At 45.5% G+C, this 14,953-nt stretch overlaps 1 protein-coding gene across 1 annotated transcript; it reads left to right on the forward strand.

The window, feature by feature from the left end:
* The first annotated feature begins 898 nt into the window (after positions 1–898).
* Positions 899–14,616, forward strand: ZNF622 (zinc finger protein 622). Its single transcript, NM_001034451.1, is given in 6 exon segments — positions 899–1,598; positions 2,475–2,735; positions 2,953–3,115; positions 5,705–5,817; positions 13,058–13,201; positions 14,399–14,616. Coding segments are annotated over 6 exon segments (1,413 nt in total). The 5' UTR covers positions 899–994; the 3' UTR covers positions 14,527–14,616.
* The last annotated feature ends 337 nt before the right edge of the window (positions 14,617–14,953 follow it).

Consider the following 14,953-nt stretch of genomic DNA (forward strand, 5'->3'; position numbering starts at 1 on the left):
CATAGCCTTGACTAGACGGACCTTTGCTGGCAAAGTAATGTCTCTGCTTTTTAATATGCTGTCTATGTTGGTCATAACTTTCCTTTCAAGGAGTAAGCGTCTTTTAATTTGATGGCTGCAATCACAATCTGCGGGGATTTTGGAGCCCCTCAAAATAAAGTCAGCCACTGTTTCCAGTGTTTCCCCCATCTATTTGCCATGATACGGAGTTTAAAAAAATGGCCATCTTATCTTTCTTTCTGCTTTCTTAAAACATGGCTACTATTAGATTTAAGATGACCTGCATGTCCGGGATTCTATTCCTAATGGGCAGCAGCTGGACGGGGGCTCTGTGCTCCCAGGTGCGAACTATTGATTCAGGAGGTTCCCCTGCGCCCTTCATTGGAAGGGCCGCCCTAGTAAGGCCGAGGCTCTGGCCTGGACTCTGGTTTTCCTGTGAATTCCCTCAGCCTCCAACCTGAGTCTCTCAGCCCTCGGGAAGAGGTCTCTGATGGTCCGACCAACGGTCTAACCAGCAGTCCTGGCTTTCGTGACACCCACTCCCGGGGCTGCAGGGGCACGAACTTCAGAGAGTCCTCGACCGTCGAGTGGTCAACCACATCAGTCCTCCGGATTCCCCAAGCCGCGTTTCCGCGAGGCGGCCACCCTTCCTGGCCTCAAGTTTCAACGTACAGGAAAAAAAACAAACCCAGACATTAATTCGGCCGGGGCTAGGCCTGTCAATCAATAACCACCTCAGAACACGCCCACTTTTGTTGACTCAACACTCAGCTCAGGTCGACTGGGCGGGGCCGGATGCGTCACTGGCTTCCCCCACTTTCCCGGGACTCTCCGCGGCGGAGGCGTGGCTACAGCCTGAGAGGCGGGACTTCCTGTCCGGCTGGGGATGACACGATTCAGTCCGGAAGTCAGCTCGCAGTTCGGTTCTTTTGGTGTGGTCAGGCCTCTGGTTGCTAGATTTCTGCCTCGGTCGCGCATTATTTCCCGCCTGGGGATGGCGACCTACACCTGCAACACCTGCCGGGCGGTGTTGGAAGATGCGGAGGCGCAGCGGGTCCACTACAAGACGGACTGGCACCGCTACAACCTGAGGCGCAAAGTGGCCGGCATGGCCCCCGTCAGCCTCGAGGGCTTCCAGGAGCGGGTGCGGGCACAGCGGGCCCTGGCGGAGCCAGAGAGCAAAGGCGCGGCCACCTACTGCACCGTCTGCAGTAAGAAGTTTGCTTCCTTCAAGGCCTACGAAAACCACCTCAGGTCCCGGCGGCACGTGGAGCTCGAGAAGCAGGCGGTGAGTCGGAAAGTGGCACTCATGAACGAGAAGAACTTGGAGAAAGGGCTGGGCGTAGACAGTGTGGACAAGGATGCGGTGAACGCGGCCATCCAGCAGGTCATCAAGGCTCAGCCGTCCACGTCTCCCAAGAAGGCGGCGCCAGCGCCCGAGGCGGAGCCCGGGTGTCCCGTGGCCGCCGGCGGACGTGGGACTCAGCCGCGAGACCCGGGCGAGAAACCTCCCCGGCTGCGGTGGTTTGAACGGCAGGCGAAGAAGTTGGCGAAACAGCAGGGGGAGGAAGAGAGTGAAGAAGACCTGGATGCGGACGGTGAGGACCGGCCTGGGGGGCGGGGCTAGGGAGGGGTTGGTCCTCAGGTTTTCAGTTTATCCTTGAGGTTGGAGCGGGGAGGTGTCAGTTTTTAAGTGAAGATGATGAGTGAAGGTGGTTTCCATGCTTTCTGAACTGACCGGTGTGGCCAGCATCCTTACAGGGCATTTTATCAGTTAAGTCAGTTGTCAGTTCAGTCGCTCAGTCGTGTCCGACGCTTTGCGACCCCATGGACTGCAGCACGCCAGGCCTCCCTGTCCATCACCAACTCCTGAGTCTGCTCAAACTCATGTCCATCGCATCCGTGATACCATCCAGCCATCTCATCCTCTGTCTTCCCCTCACTGTTGTATTAAATTGAGATACTGAAACCTTAAGATGGGCGAAGGGTGAGAATTAGCTTAGTAAATATTTGTAGAATGAATAGATCCTTTCTCTGTTTATTGAATGGAGAGATTTTTAACATATGCAGAAGGGTACACATTACCCCCTACACCTTCTGCTGTAGAATGTGTTATTTCTATTGGGTATCTAGTTATGATGGCTTTACACTTAACCTAGTTTGGTAAAACCGTGCACTGAGAAGTTCAGAATCAGCTAACCTGAAACGGGAGGTTTGAGCCTTCGACCTAGCTAACTTGACTTGGTGAGTTTTTTTTTCCCCCTTTCTTCCCCTATGGCATCTCACATCCCACTAACACTGATTGAAAGTGTTCATATATACCTAGAAAAGGAGCCAAAGCCCCCTTCAACGGGTTTACTGTGCCCTGAACAAGGAAGACTAAGGCATTCCTTAGCCATGCAGACTGGTGAGTGGTAAATGAATAGCTAACACTGACATCTACTAATTTTGTTTTCGAAATCTCTGGCTTGAAGACTGGGAGGATATTGATTCTGATGAGGACTTGGAATGTGAGGATGCTGAAGCCATGGAGGAGGAGGAGGAGCAGGATGCAGAAGAGGAAGAGGCAGGAGGAAGCACCCCCCTTGGTGCCATCCCCATAACGGACTGCTTGTTTTGTCCACATCACTCAAGCTCCCTCACAAAAAATGTGGCTCATATGACCAAAGTCCACAGCTTCTTTATTCCTGATGTAGAATATCTTTCGGATCTTAAGGGACTGATTAAATATTTGGGTGAGTATAATGTTCTTTTCTTTTTTAATGATGAAACCCTGCATTATTGGGGGGCATTAACTTTGTGTTTCTCACCAGTCTTGGATTTAATGACCTACTGATTTTGTGAAAATCAAAAACTTGACCACCAAGTTTTTTATTGTGATGAGATAGATGATGAGATATAATCTGGCTGCAAAAAGCTGCTTTCATGTCTTTTTCTCAACTTTTTTTCCAGGAGAGAAAGTTGGTGTTGGGAAGATTTGCTTGTGGTGCAACGAGAGAGGGAAGTCCTTCTACTCCACGGAGGCGGTACAGGCACACATGAATGACCGGAGTCACTGTAAGCTCTTCACAGATGGGGACGCTCTTTTGGAATTTGCGGACTTCTATGATTTTAGGTCAGTCTGGTTTGTAACATGGAGCGAAGCAAACTCATCACATTTGCATTGGATTCACCTGTGCCCCTCCCTGGTAACTGTGTCTGGCTCTGTCGGATACCCTATTCTTAATACCTCTTAGAACACTTTTGTAAGAGGTGCTTATTTCCTGTCATTTTGTAAATGAGAAACTGAGTATCACAGAGGTAAACACACATATCTGACAAAGAGACGATCTTAGGCCCAAACTGTAAGTTCGTCTGGTTTGAAAGCTTGTTTTTGTTTGCTGTGGTGTCAACGGTCCGAAGTTCAGTTTTGCCTGAGTGGTTGGTGCTTAGTGTCGGTGTGCCTATGACCCATCACAGCTCTGCTTTGCAAGCAGGTGTGTGTCATGACCATGCCAGAGTGCAGAGTCCCCCTGATACAGGTGTTCAAAAAAGTCCTGGTCTTTTAAGTTGTCCTTTTGCATTTTCCTCCTGATTTCTCATTTCTCACTTGTCCTGACAGTTTTTCATTATAGCCACTTTGGTGGCTGTGTAGGGGTAAAAGTGGCGGCTGTGTAGGGGTATCCATTGTGGTTTTGATGTGCGTTTCTCTGATGAGAACTAATGCAGTTGAGAACCTTTTACTGTGTGTTAACTAGGTATCTTAACCACTTGAATATCTCTTGTGAAGTGTCCGATCTAGTCTTTTGTCCATTCCTGTTGACTTATCTGCCTTACTGTTAACATTTTAGTGTGATTTTCTCTAATTATTTTCTGTGTGTATTTGTGAAAGACAGAGATTCTTCTAGAACTACAGTGTCTTAATTTGCTGATTTCTAGATGTACTCATGTCACTCTTTGGGATAATTAATTAAATTAAAAATTTTAAAATTCGGTTCTTCAGTTGCACCACCCACATTTCAAGACCTATGCTTAAAAGCAGATGTGCTTTCAAAGTAGCCACCATACTGGACACGCAGACTGAAGATCTGTATCATCACAGAGTTCTCCTGGACTGCACTCTTCTAGAACTTGTTTCTGTAAGGATTTAAGTTGAGGAGAGCTGCATCTCCCACTGTACAGCCTCTTCCTCTTCCCCTGTTTGCCAGCCCTCCTCGAGAGAAACAGATAACACAGATGAAGAATTGGTGTAGGTTATTTGCTCACTGTTTTTAGGAACAGTTTTAGGTTCTCAGCAAAATTGGGCCGAAGGTATAGCAGTTTCTTATGTACTCCTCACCCTACAAGTGCATAGCCTCCCTCATTATCAGCCTCCCCCAGTGGCACATACATTGCATTTGATGAACCAAGTTGACCCACCAGTTATCGCTCAAAGTCCATAGTTCAGTGTTCGCTCTTGGTGTTGTCTGTTCTGTGAGTATGGACAGATGTACATATAGTGACCTGTATCCACCCTCAGAGTAGTTTCATTGGCTTACACATCCTCTGTGTTCTGCCTGTTCATCATTCTCCTTCACCCGATCCCTAGAAAACAGTGATACTTAATATCTCCATATTTTTGCCTTTTCCAGAATATTGTCTGGTTAGAATCATACAGAATGTAGCCTTTTCAGGCTTCTTTCACAGTAACATGCTTTTAAGGTTCTTCTGTGTCTTTTCATGGCCTGCTAGCTCATTTTTTTTAGTGTAATCCAAAACTATTCCCTTGCATGGATGTACCAGTTTGTTTATCTAGTCACCTATTGAAGTCCGTGTTGGTTTCTTCCAAGTTGTAGGAATTTGGATAAATCTTCTGTAATCCACCTGCAGGTTTTTGTATAGACAGAAGTTTTCGACTCCTTAGGGTAAATCCAAGCAGCAGGCTGGGTCTTATGGTAAGAGTATGTTTGATTTTGCAACAAGCGGCCAGCTCTTCCAAGGTGGCTCTGCCCTCCTGTATCCCTGCTGGCAACGAAGGATTCCTACTGCCCAGACCCTCCCCAGCATTAGATGTTCCGGGTCTGGGCCATTCTGATAGGTGTGTAGTGATATCTCTGTTTTAATTTCCATTTTTCTGATGACATATGCTGTGGGCATCTTTTTTATATGCTTATTTGCCATGTGTTTCTTCTTAGTGAGGAGTCTGTTGAGGTCTTTGGCCCATTTTTGGCCGAATCGGTTATTTTCTTACTGTTGAATTTTGAGAGTTCTTTTTACATTTGGATAACAGTCCTTAATCAGATGTGTCTTCTGTCAATACTTTTTCCAAGTCTTCATCTTGTATTTTAATTCTCTTGATACTGTTTTTCACAGAGCAGAAGTTTTTAATTTGAATGAAGTTTAGTTGATCAGTTCTTTCTTTCATGAACTGTGCCTTTTGTGTCATGCCTAAAAAGTCATCACCAAACCTTAAGTCATCCAGGTTTTCTTCTACATTATCTTCTAGGATTTTTTATAGTTTTGTGTTTTACATTTAGGTCTGGGGTCCAATTTGAATTCACAGGCTATTTGCTTACTTTACTAAAGAGAAAATGCTAGCAAATTGTTTTCTCTCCAGAAGCTTTCAGTGTAGTCCCTGTAGACGTTAACCCCTACCCGCCACCCCTTCAGTGATCTAGTAGGTTGGCAGTATTTTAATGAGATTTGGGGTCTTGGTCTGTGTGTTAATGGCATTCCATGGTTCCAGGAGTAGCTACCCAGATCACAAAGAAGGCGAGGACCATGATGAGACTGAGGAGCTGCCCTCAGAAAAGACCCTGGATTATGACGATGAAACCATGGAGCTGATTCTCCCTTCTGGTAAGTGCATTTGTCCAGAATACGTAGCTTCACGCCATTGAGATTATCGGAGAAGTGTGTTCCCATCACTTGCCTTCCACGCTGTGGGGAGAGAACCTACAACTTCAAGTGTGTGTCTATGTTCCTTGGACTAGGTCACCTCTGAAGGGAGCCCCATAGCTCTGATTTAGCTGTTTTGTTTAAGTTGCATCAGTGTTTTCCTCACTTTGTTGTGATTTATAATGCTTTAATCGGCCGTTTCCTTTCTTTTCAATACATAAACCTTTTGTATACTGTTTATTATCTAGCTTTTTGGCTCCTGGATTTTTCTTGTTAAACTTGACTTTGCCCTTATTCCTTGAACTAATTCCTGTTTCCATAGTTGTTCAGACTGCATGTGTTAGTCTGGCATGGTTGGATATAATTGACAGCACCTAGGCTTCCTGTTCATATTCTGGGTGCAGGGAGAGACTTGGAGTTTAAATTCTGCCTTCTCCTTTGGGGAACAGCATTCATAATGGTAGAATTTTGTCCCAGATATGAAAAGAAGAAGGAAAGCTATGAATATGAGAAGTGTGAAATATTGTTTATAGTGTTAATGCTTAGCTGATAGGAATGGGAGCAGCTAGAGAATATACATTTTAAAATGACAGGGAATGGAATGATAAGATAATAAGGTTCTAATAGTATATTTACTGAGAAGTTAGTATATTCAGGCAGATACATTATTTTATCTTTAGATCAAGTCTGTGAGTTAGATTCTGTTGTCCTTTTTTGACATATGAGCCACCTGAAGCTTAGACGGATGAGTAATTTGCCTAAGATCAGGGACCTCATCAGTGAAGAGCCCATTCCACCTTTCCTCCACTGCCTGGGAGATTTGCTGTGATGGGGGGTGCAGGAGCAGCCATGCTGCCAGTGGGTACATGTCTGCCATGATGGAACCACCTTGTGCTGTTTGCAATCCACATGCAATATTGCTGTTTAGGAACAGACAGCCCTGCTTAACCTGGAATAATAACCTTCTAAGGTGAAGGGCAGCTTTATGCAGTGACAGTTGGAGGAAAGTGCCGGCGGAACCTGTCTTGAGGATATAGCTCCTCTACAGTGATAAGAAAGCTATAATGCAGCAGAATATTGTGGCCCGTACAATACACAGCAGCAAAACAGGCTTACGTGTATCACAAGGGACCTGATCTCTTCCCCTGGTGAAAATACTAATGCAGAACCTCAGACATAAGTTTGAAAACTTCTTTTTCAAAAACTAGTTGCTTGGGCCCTTATTTTATTAGGTTCCCCTTCCTTGCATGCTAAGTCGCTTTAGTCATGTCCGACTCTGCGACCCTATGGAGCCCACCAGGGTTTTTACCACTAGTTCCACCTGGGAGACTAAGATCACAGTAGACTTGGAGAAGGTGAATGTGCTAGTCCCTGCCAGCAGTGTCTGGCTGTAGCAGGATCACTAGGAATGTGGGCTTCGTTTTGCAGCCACTTTAGCACTTTTCATGACAAAAGTCTGCTCAACAGTGAGGATATCCTATTTAAGAAATATAGGCTATTTTGAGAGAAATTTTCATCTGGACTTAAAACTTCAGAAACTTAAAGACTCCTTAGCTGTCTAGACAACAACACATTGCCCAGAGTGATCCAGTCTCCTCAGGTTCGCCAAAGCCAAAACTGAGTGTCTTCTCAGGATCCTTTATTCCTCTCCTAAATCCAGATGGTAACTAATTGCAGTTCCTAATTAGTTAGGAATTTGCGTTTTGAATAATTTTTCTTTTTTTTGCCTCCTTGTCCATTTGTCTGTGTTACCATGAAAGCTTCCTCTCTGGCCTTCTCCAGTCTGATTTCCACTTGGCCACTGGAACATTCTTTCTAAAACAAACACCATTCTGCTATATTTTCTTTTCCCTCTGGAATTCCCAGGGGCAGCCCTGGCCTTCAGGGTCACTTTGTCACCAGTGTCTTTGTGTGCTTCCTTTTCCTGCCCACATGAAGTTTCCCTCCTCTAGGCCTTTGTACACGCACTGCCTGTCTTCTTCTGAGACTCAAGTTGGGTTCCATGCTCCAAGCGGCTGAGCTGAGCTCCCGCCCTGGGTGAGGAGAGTCTCCTCTGCTCCTGTGACACTCGCACGGCCCTCATGATGGGTCTCTTCTTCTTGGTACTCGTTGACTCGCTTGCCTTCTGTCCCTGTTTCTGTGAGGACCAAACTGGCTTCTTTCATCTCAGCACAGTGCCTCAGATACATGGGAGCCACGTCTGTTGACTGAGTGACTGGAAAGTTGGAGGTGACTTCCCTGGGCCTGCCACAGGGCAGGTAAAGAGAGCCGAAGGAGCCACCCTGGGCTCCAACGTGGCCTCAGGGACCACGTGTCATATTTGCCTACAGCCCCAGGTGGCAGATTGCTTGTTCATCACACAATCAAAGAAGAAAGGGCCATGAGATTAACTTGTAGGTCCAGTTTCTTGGGTATTATTTAGTCTTTATTTTTAAGATATTTTTTATGTGGACTTTTTTAAAGAAATCTTTATTGAATTTGTTACAACATTGTTTCTGTTTTATGTTTTGGCTCTGGGGCAAGTGGTATCTTAGCTCCCTAACTGGGGATCGAACCCACACCCTCTGCATTGGAAGGCAAAGTCTTAACCACTGGACTTCCAGAGGAGTCCTATTCTCGCGTTTTTAAACATGAACTTCCTTACTGACAGCTGCCTGTCCACGTACAGAGTCATGCTGTTTTAAAGTGTCGGATGGTGACCTCAGGCAGCTCTTGAGGGAGACTTGGCAGTAGTGAGTGACCCTTGTGGTCCTAGAGTACCAGGCAGTACTGTACCATTATACAGCCTCTGGAGAGACCTAACCGACTGCCAGGTACTGCCCCAACCCGGGGTAACTAGGCTCTGCACATCTCTTCCTGTACGTACATTTTCCTGGGGAAAGGCCATAACGGCATCAAGTAACCTGTGTGGCTACACAGATTTTTTTGACCATGTGAATAAGTGTATCTCCCCACCCTGGGGAGAGTCTGCATGTAGTGTCTAAAAAGCATGTGTGACCTGGAGCCAGAAAAGGAACTATCTACATATACATCAGTCATTGCCTTCCTGGGTCTTCTTCACAGATGACTGACTTCTGAAACCTTATAATAGAATTCATTTAAATAGCAATAGTACATGGCTTTCTTAGTGAACCAGAAACTAGCAATATTCTGAAATTTTTTCCAGCTCTACAGTTACATACACTTTTACTATCTCATTTTAAAAACCAGTCATCCTCTGGTCAGTCTTGGTTGTAATGAGATATGACAGTTTATTGTCCATTGGTTTTCTCCCTCAATACTGGTATGGGTTTTTTCTAATGAACCAAGGAAATAGGAATTCTCAAATAAACACCGTTTAGACGTGTAGTGGCATTATGGCAGTATATTCAATCACCTGGTTATTTCTTTGAACAAATTCACCATTCAGAAACTTCTGATTATGTTCAGTTATATGACTGGGTGGTGTGGACATTAGCATGAAGCTGATTTGAGAAGGATTCTAATGTGGAGAGCATAGTGATATTTAATCAACTACCCTTAGTAGAGTCTGCATAAAACTGGTTTCAAAAGCAGCAAGTAGTTGGGATTCCTTGACTGTAGTTGCTTCAGGTCAGTTTCAGTTCAGTCGCTCAGTCATGTCTGACTCTACGACCCCATGGACTGCAGCACACCAGGCCTCCCTGTCCATCACCAAATCTCGGAGCTTGTGCAAACTCATATCCATTGATTTGGTGATGCCATACAACCATCTCATCCTCTGTCATCCCCTTCTCCTCCTGCCTTCAGTATTTCCCAGCATCAGGGTCTTTTCCAAGGAGTCAGTTCTTCACACCAGGTGTGTGAAGTTTCAGCTTCAGCATCAGTCTTTCCAATAAATATTCAGGACTGATCTCCTTTAGGATGGACTGGTTGGATCTCCTTGCAGTCCAAGGGACTCTCAAGTGTCTTCTCCAACACCGCAGTTCAAAAGCATTAATTCTTCGGTGCTCAGCTTTCTTCACGGTCCAACTCTCACATCCCCATATATGACTGGTGGAAAAACCATAGCTTTGACTAGATGGACTTTTGTTGGCAAAGTAATATCTCTGCTTTTTAGTATGCTGTATAGGTTTGTCATACCTTTTTTCCAAAGGAGCAAGCATCTTTTAATTTTATGGCTGCAGTCACCAGCTGCAGTGATTTTGGAGCCCAAGAAAATAAAAGTCTGTCACTGTTTCCACTGTTTCCCCATCTATTTGCAATGAAGTGATGGGACCGGATGCCGTGATCTTGATGGTCCCAGAGGCAGTGACATAAAGCATCCAGTAGAGGGCGCCGTGAGTATTTGTATCCAAGACTGGTCGGCTCAGTTCCCCCTTCGCTCTTCAGTTCCTCTGGAGCAGGTTGGTGTGAAGACAGCTCCAGTTAGTTGCTGACTAGCCAGAAGAATCTCCCACTGGATCCACAAGAGATACATAATCAATCTTAGGGAAATTACTGTTAGAGATACTTCTTTTTCACTGTCTAATGTCAAATGTTAGGCTCTTTGTTAAGTAGGACCCCACTCGGTACTCTTGCCTGGAAAATCCCATGGACGGAGGAGGCTGGTAGGCTGCAGTCCATGGGGTCGCTAAGAGTTGGACACGACTGAGCGACTTCCCTTTCACTTTTCACTTTCATGCATTGGAGAAGGAAATGGCAACCCACTCCAGTGTTCTTGCCTGGAGAATCCCAGGGACGGGGGAGCCTGGTGGGCTTCTGTCTATGGGGTTGCACAGAGTTGGACACGACTGAAGTGACTTAGCAGCAGCAGCAGCAGACAGTCTTTTTCATTTTAATTGAAGTATAGTTTGATGTACGCTCTTGTGTGAGTTTCTGTTGTACAGCAAAATGATTCTACATGTTGGCATAAATATGTATATGTGTGTGTGTGTTCTTTTTCATTAGAGTTTATTACAGGATATTGAATATCGTTTTCTGTGCTGTGTAGTAGGACATTGTTGTTTATCTATTTTATACATAGCAGTTTGTATCTGCTACTGCAGTTACAAAGCCCTAATTTCTCCTTCCCTGACCCTCTTTCCTCTTCAGGAACCAAAAGCTTGTTTTCTATGTCCGTGAGTCTGCTTTGTTTTGTTAAGTTCACTTGTATCATATTTTAGATCAGGAGTGGACAGTCTTGTAAGCAGTTATTACTGTGGCAGAAGATAGATGGACAGGTGGAAGCTTCAGCCTGACTCAGACACTTCCCATCTGTTACTTATGGACAGGCACGCTGTGTTCTGGTACGAAGCGGAGCTGTTCTCAGCGCCTGTGCTAGGTGCTTACTGCCAGGCACGCCTGTCATTGCCACAGGAAGGGGTGGCTCTAAACAGCGCTTACAGTTCTCCTGCTAGGTGTCAGAAACCCTGGCACTGATTCATGAACCCTCTTCAAACATGTCTTAAAAGATAGCCTTCAAGAATAGGTATTTCTAAATGCTGCTTACAAATGTAAATAAATCAATTTAGTAAGTCCTAATGAGCAGCATTATCATTTAATGATTCTGAGGAAGTCTTTGTTGCAAACTCAGAGCATCCTGACCTACATTATAAATAGAAAGTTGTCATCAGCACTGCTGGGCTTTGCTGCTAGAGCCTCCATGTACGTGCGAGCCTTCTGCATTGCTGTGTCTTACTTGTTTCTGGTGGTCTGGGAGCTTTGTTAATTCTTCCCCCACCAAAACAATCGGGTCCAGGGAGACATCGTTCATCCATGTTAGTATCCAGAGACCACAGCATCCTGGAATTGAAAATTTCTTTTTTTGTTGTTTCCTGAGTCTGGTCACAAATCAATCACCTGGAAGTAATCACTTATTCATATCTGTGTAGGGAGCAAAATGTTACGCAGGTAGCTCGTCAAGTACTGGGACTTCACACAAAATAACCTGATAGAGATTTTTCTAGTAGGTTAAAAATCTAGATTCTAAAAGCAAATATAGCCATCTATAATAGTTATAGTATTCTGTTCATGGTCTTTCTACCCAAAAAACTTCCAACATTTAGAAAGCAGTAGGTCGGGGTTTCTCCACTTCAGCACTATGGACATTTTGGGCCAGATAATTCTTCGCTGAGGGGCTGTCCTGTGCATTGTATGGTGTTTAGCCAAATCCCTGGTCTCGACCCACTAGGTGTCAGGAGCTTCCCTCTACCTGTGACAACCAGCAGTGACTCCAGTCATTGCTACGTATCCTCTGGGGATAAAGTCACCCCTGTTTGAGAAGCACCCCATTAGAGAATGTTAGCAAAGGGAAAGTGGATTGGCTTCTCTTCTAAACCCAGACTGTGGCTTGTAGAACTAAAATCGGGCCATTATTGGTTCAATCTTTTTTCTTTTAAAGAGAGTTAAAATTCCTTGTCTCCTAGGACCCTGTTACCTGTATTAGTAGGGATGGCCATGTGAATTTCTGTGGAGGCATATCGTAAGTGCGGGGGCTGCATTTTTCACTTGACAGTGACTTGTCACTGTCTCTACTGTTATCACTTGTCAGCGTCTCTACTGTTCTTTTCTCCTTTAGCCGTAGACTTAATTGGTTGAATATTTGCAACTATTATTCTATACACAAGTTTTAATTTCTTACAGAACTCTCTGTTCCATGTTGCTAGGTCACTTCACTCTGTTTTATGCCACATTTCCATCAAGAAGTATTTCCCCAGTTCACAGTCTGCCTGGTTGTGTGTTGTTGTTGTTTAGTTGCTAAGTTGTGTGCGACTCTTTGCAATGCCATGGACTGCTCTGTCCATGAGACTTCCCAGGCAAGAATACTGGAGTGAGTTGCCATTTCCTCCTCCAGGGTTTTGTTTTTTTTTTAATATTTATTTACTCACTGATTTGGCTACACCAGGTCTTAGTTGCAAACTCGGGATCTTTAGTTGTGGCGTGTGAACTCTTAGTTGCAGCACGTGGGATCTAGATCCCTGCCCAGGGATCAAACCTGGGCCCTCTGCTTTGGGAGCACGGAGTCTTAGCCACTGGACCACCAGGGATGTCCCTCAGTGTCTCTGCTCGGGTTTGCCTTCTTTCCCTCGTTGGTAAACATACAGCTTCATCTTTCTTCAGCTGATAGGAGTGTTTTTTTTCCTGGCACATGCGTTTGCCAGCTAGATGAACATGAAAAGTGATTTGGAAAGCTCTTGCTTTATAACTCTGCTTTGAAAAATGATCCACCTCCGTACTTCAGTACTGTTCTTTTGAAAACCAGGTGCCAGGGTGGGTCATCGCTCCTTGATGAGATACTACAAGCAGCGGTTTGGCTTGTCGAGAGCTGTGGCGGTTGCTAAGAATCGGAAGGCTGTGGGCCAGGTCCTGCAGCAGTACAGAGCCCTGGGATGGACTGGCAGCACAGGTACGTCCGTGGGGACCTCCCGGGCCAGCCCAGGAACTTGCGTTACACAAAGGGGCTTGGGTGACATGGTTCTCTTCACTCTGTTCTTATGGGTCCTCTCTGGGGGAAACTTACCTTCTTGCCTATGACCACTTGAGACACATATGGCGATAAACCCAAAGCTCTATGACTTAAAAATTTCATATTCCCCAGCACAGTAGCTTTTTAAAACTGCCTGTAAACCATTAACTTTTTTAGGAGGTATAATTGCAAAAATAATTGTTCAGTAATCATCAAAGGTTGAAATTCTGGAGGTTATACAGTGGAATTAAATAATGTCCTTGAAGCAATATAGTTTGAGCTGTAGAGTCAAACATGACTTACCTGATATTCTTATAGGTTCTTATACAAAGAGTCTGAGTAATTTAGTTAATCGAAGCCTCTGCTTTCTCACTGATAAAATGGAGGTGGTATTAATAATATTTACATATAGAGTCGTGCAGATTGAATGTCATAAAGCATGTATGACATAGTACATGCACATAATAAACACCGGCTATCATCCTTCGTTGAAATTTTTCTTTAGAAAGCTTAGTAAGACTCAGAAGGCTAGAGCACGCTACTGAAATTGTTCAGCTTTGAAACATCATCACTATGAAACTATTTAAATCTATTCTGAGGTCTGCTGAGTGCAGCTCGTTATGCTTGGATCTTTGAGGAGAACGTCAGTCCCTGAAAACAGGAATGGGGAGAGGTGCTTTCCGATGGCCTGGAAAGCGCCGAAACTGAAATCCATTGTCAAGGCCTCTGCGTTCATGTATGCACATGGGTTCCCTCGCTCGGGCTCCCTGGGAGCTGTGAGGCCACTTAAATGTAGTGGACAGACTTCCTGTTAGTCTTGTCAGGAATTCCTGTCTGACTTGGTTTCTAGTCTGCCTTTCTCTGTGCCTTTGGTCAGTGGGCTTCACCTTTTGGGCTTCTAGACCTTTTCAGGTGATGAAAACTGAAGAGGCATGTATATAGAGAGCAGTCCTGGTGCACAGTGGCGGGTGCACGGAACCCCCCAGGGCTCGTTGGATAGAGGCATCAGATAATAACTCCTGGTTAAATATTAGAGCCCGCTTACCTGATACCAGCTTTGATTCTCTGCCAAGTTGGGTTTTCTCTGATCACGGCTCACAGCCCTTTGCCTCATTCTCACCCCCTTCCCAACCCCAGGAGCAGCTCTGGTGCGCCAGCGGGACATGCAGTATGTCCAGAGGATGAAGTCGAAGTGGATGCTGAAGATGGGGATGAAGAACAACGCTACCCGGCAGATGCACTTCCGGCCCCAGGTGCTGTTCTGATCGGCCAGGGGCTGGGACGATGGCCCTCCTGCTGCCACTCCCCTGTACTTCCTCTGTCCTGACCTGATAATAAAAGCCAGGATCAAATTGGCTCTCCCGTGTCATTTTTGGACAGGGTTGAGGGGTCATCTTCTCACCCAGTGAGTACTGTCTGCTGGACGCAGGCCCTGCCCTGCTCCTGAGAGGTGCTGTGTAGTGTCATCTTGGAGCTGATTTAGGGCTGTCAGAGTAGCGTGGGGGACTAAGGACTGGCTTGTCTGCCCTGAGCCTGGCTTAATGTTCAGAGGAACACCTTGCTGTGTCCTGGATCCGCGACCCGCATTAGGTGCTTTGAAGCTTCTGGGGGAGCAGAGTGGAGTGTCCCTCATTGGAATGTACTGTGGCTCCCGACATGGCGACGATCTCTGGGCACTTTCATTAAATCCAA

The sequence above is a fragment of the Bos taurus genome, chromosome 20 (assembly GCF_002263795.3).
Source record: "Bos taurus isolate L1 Dominette 01449 registration number 42190680 breed Hereford chromosome 20, ARS-UCD2.0, whole genome shotgun sequence".
NCBI classification, from domain to species: domain Eukaryota; kingdom Metazoa; phylum Chordata; class Mammalia; order Artiodactyla; family Bovidae; genus Bos; species Bos taurus.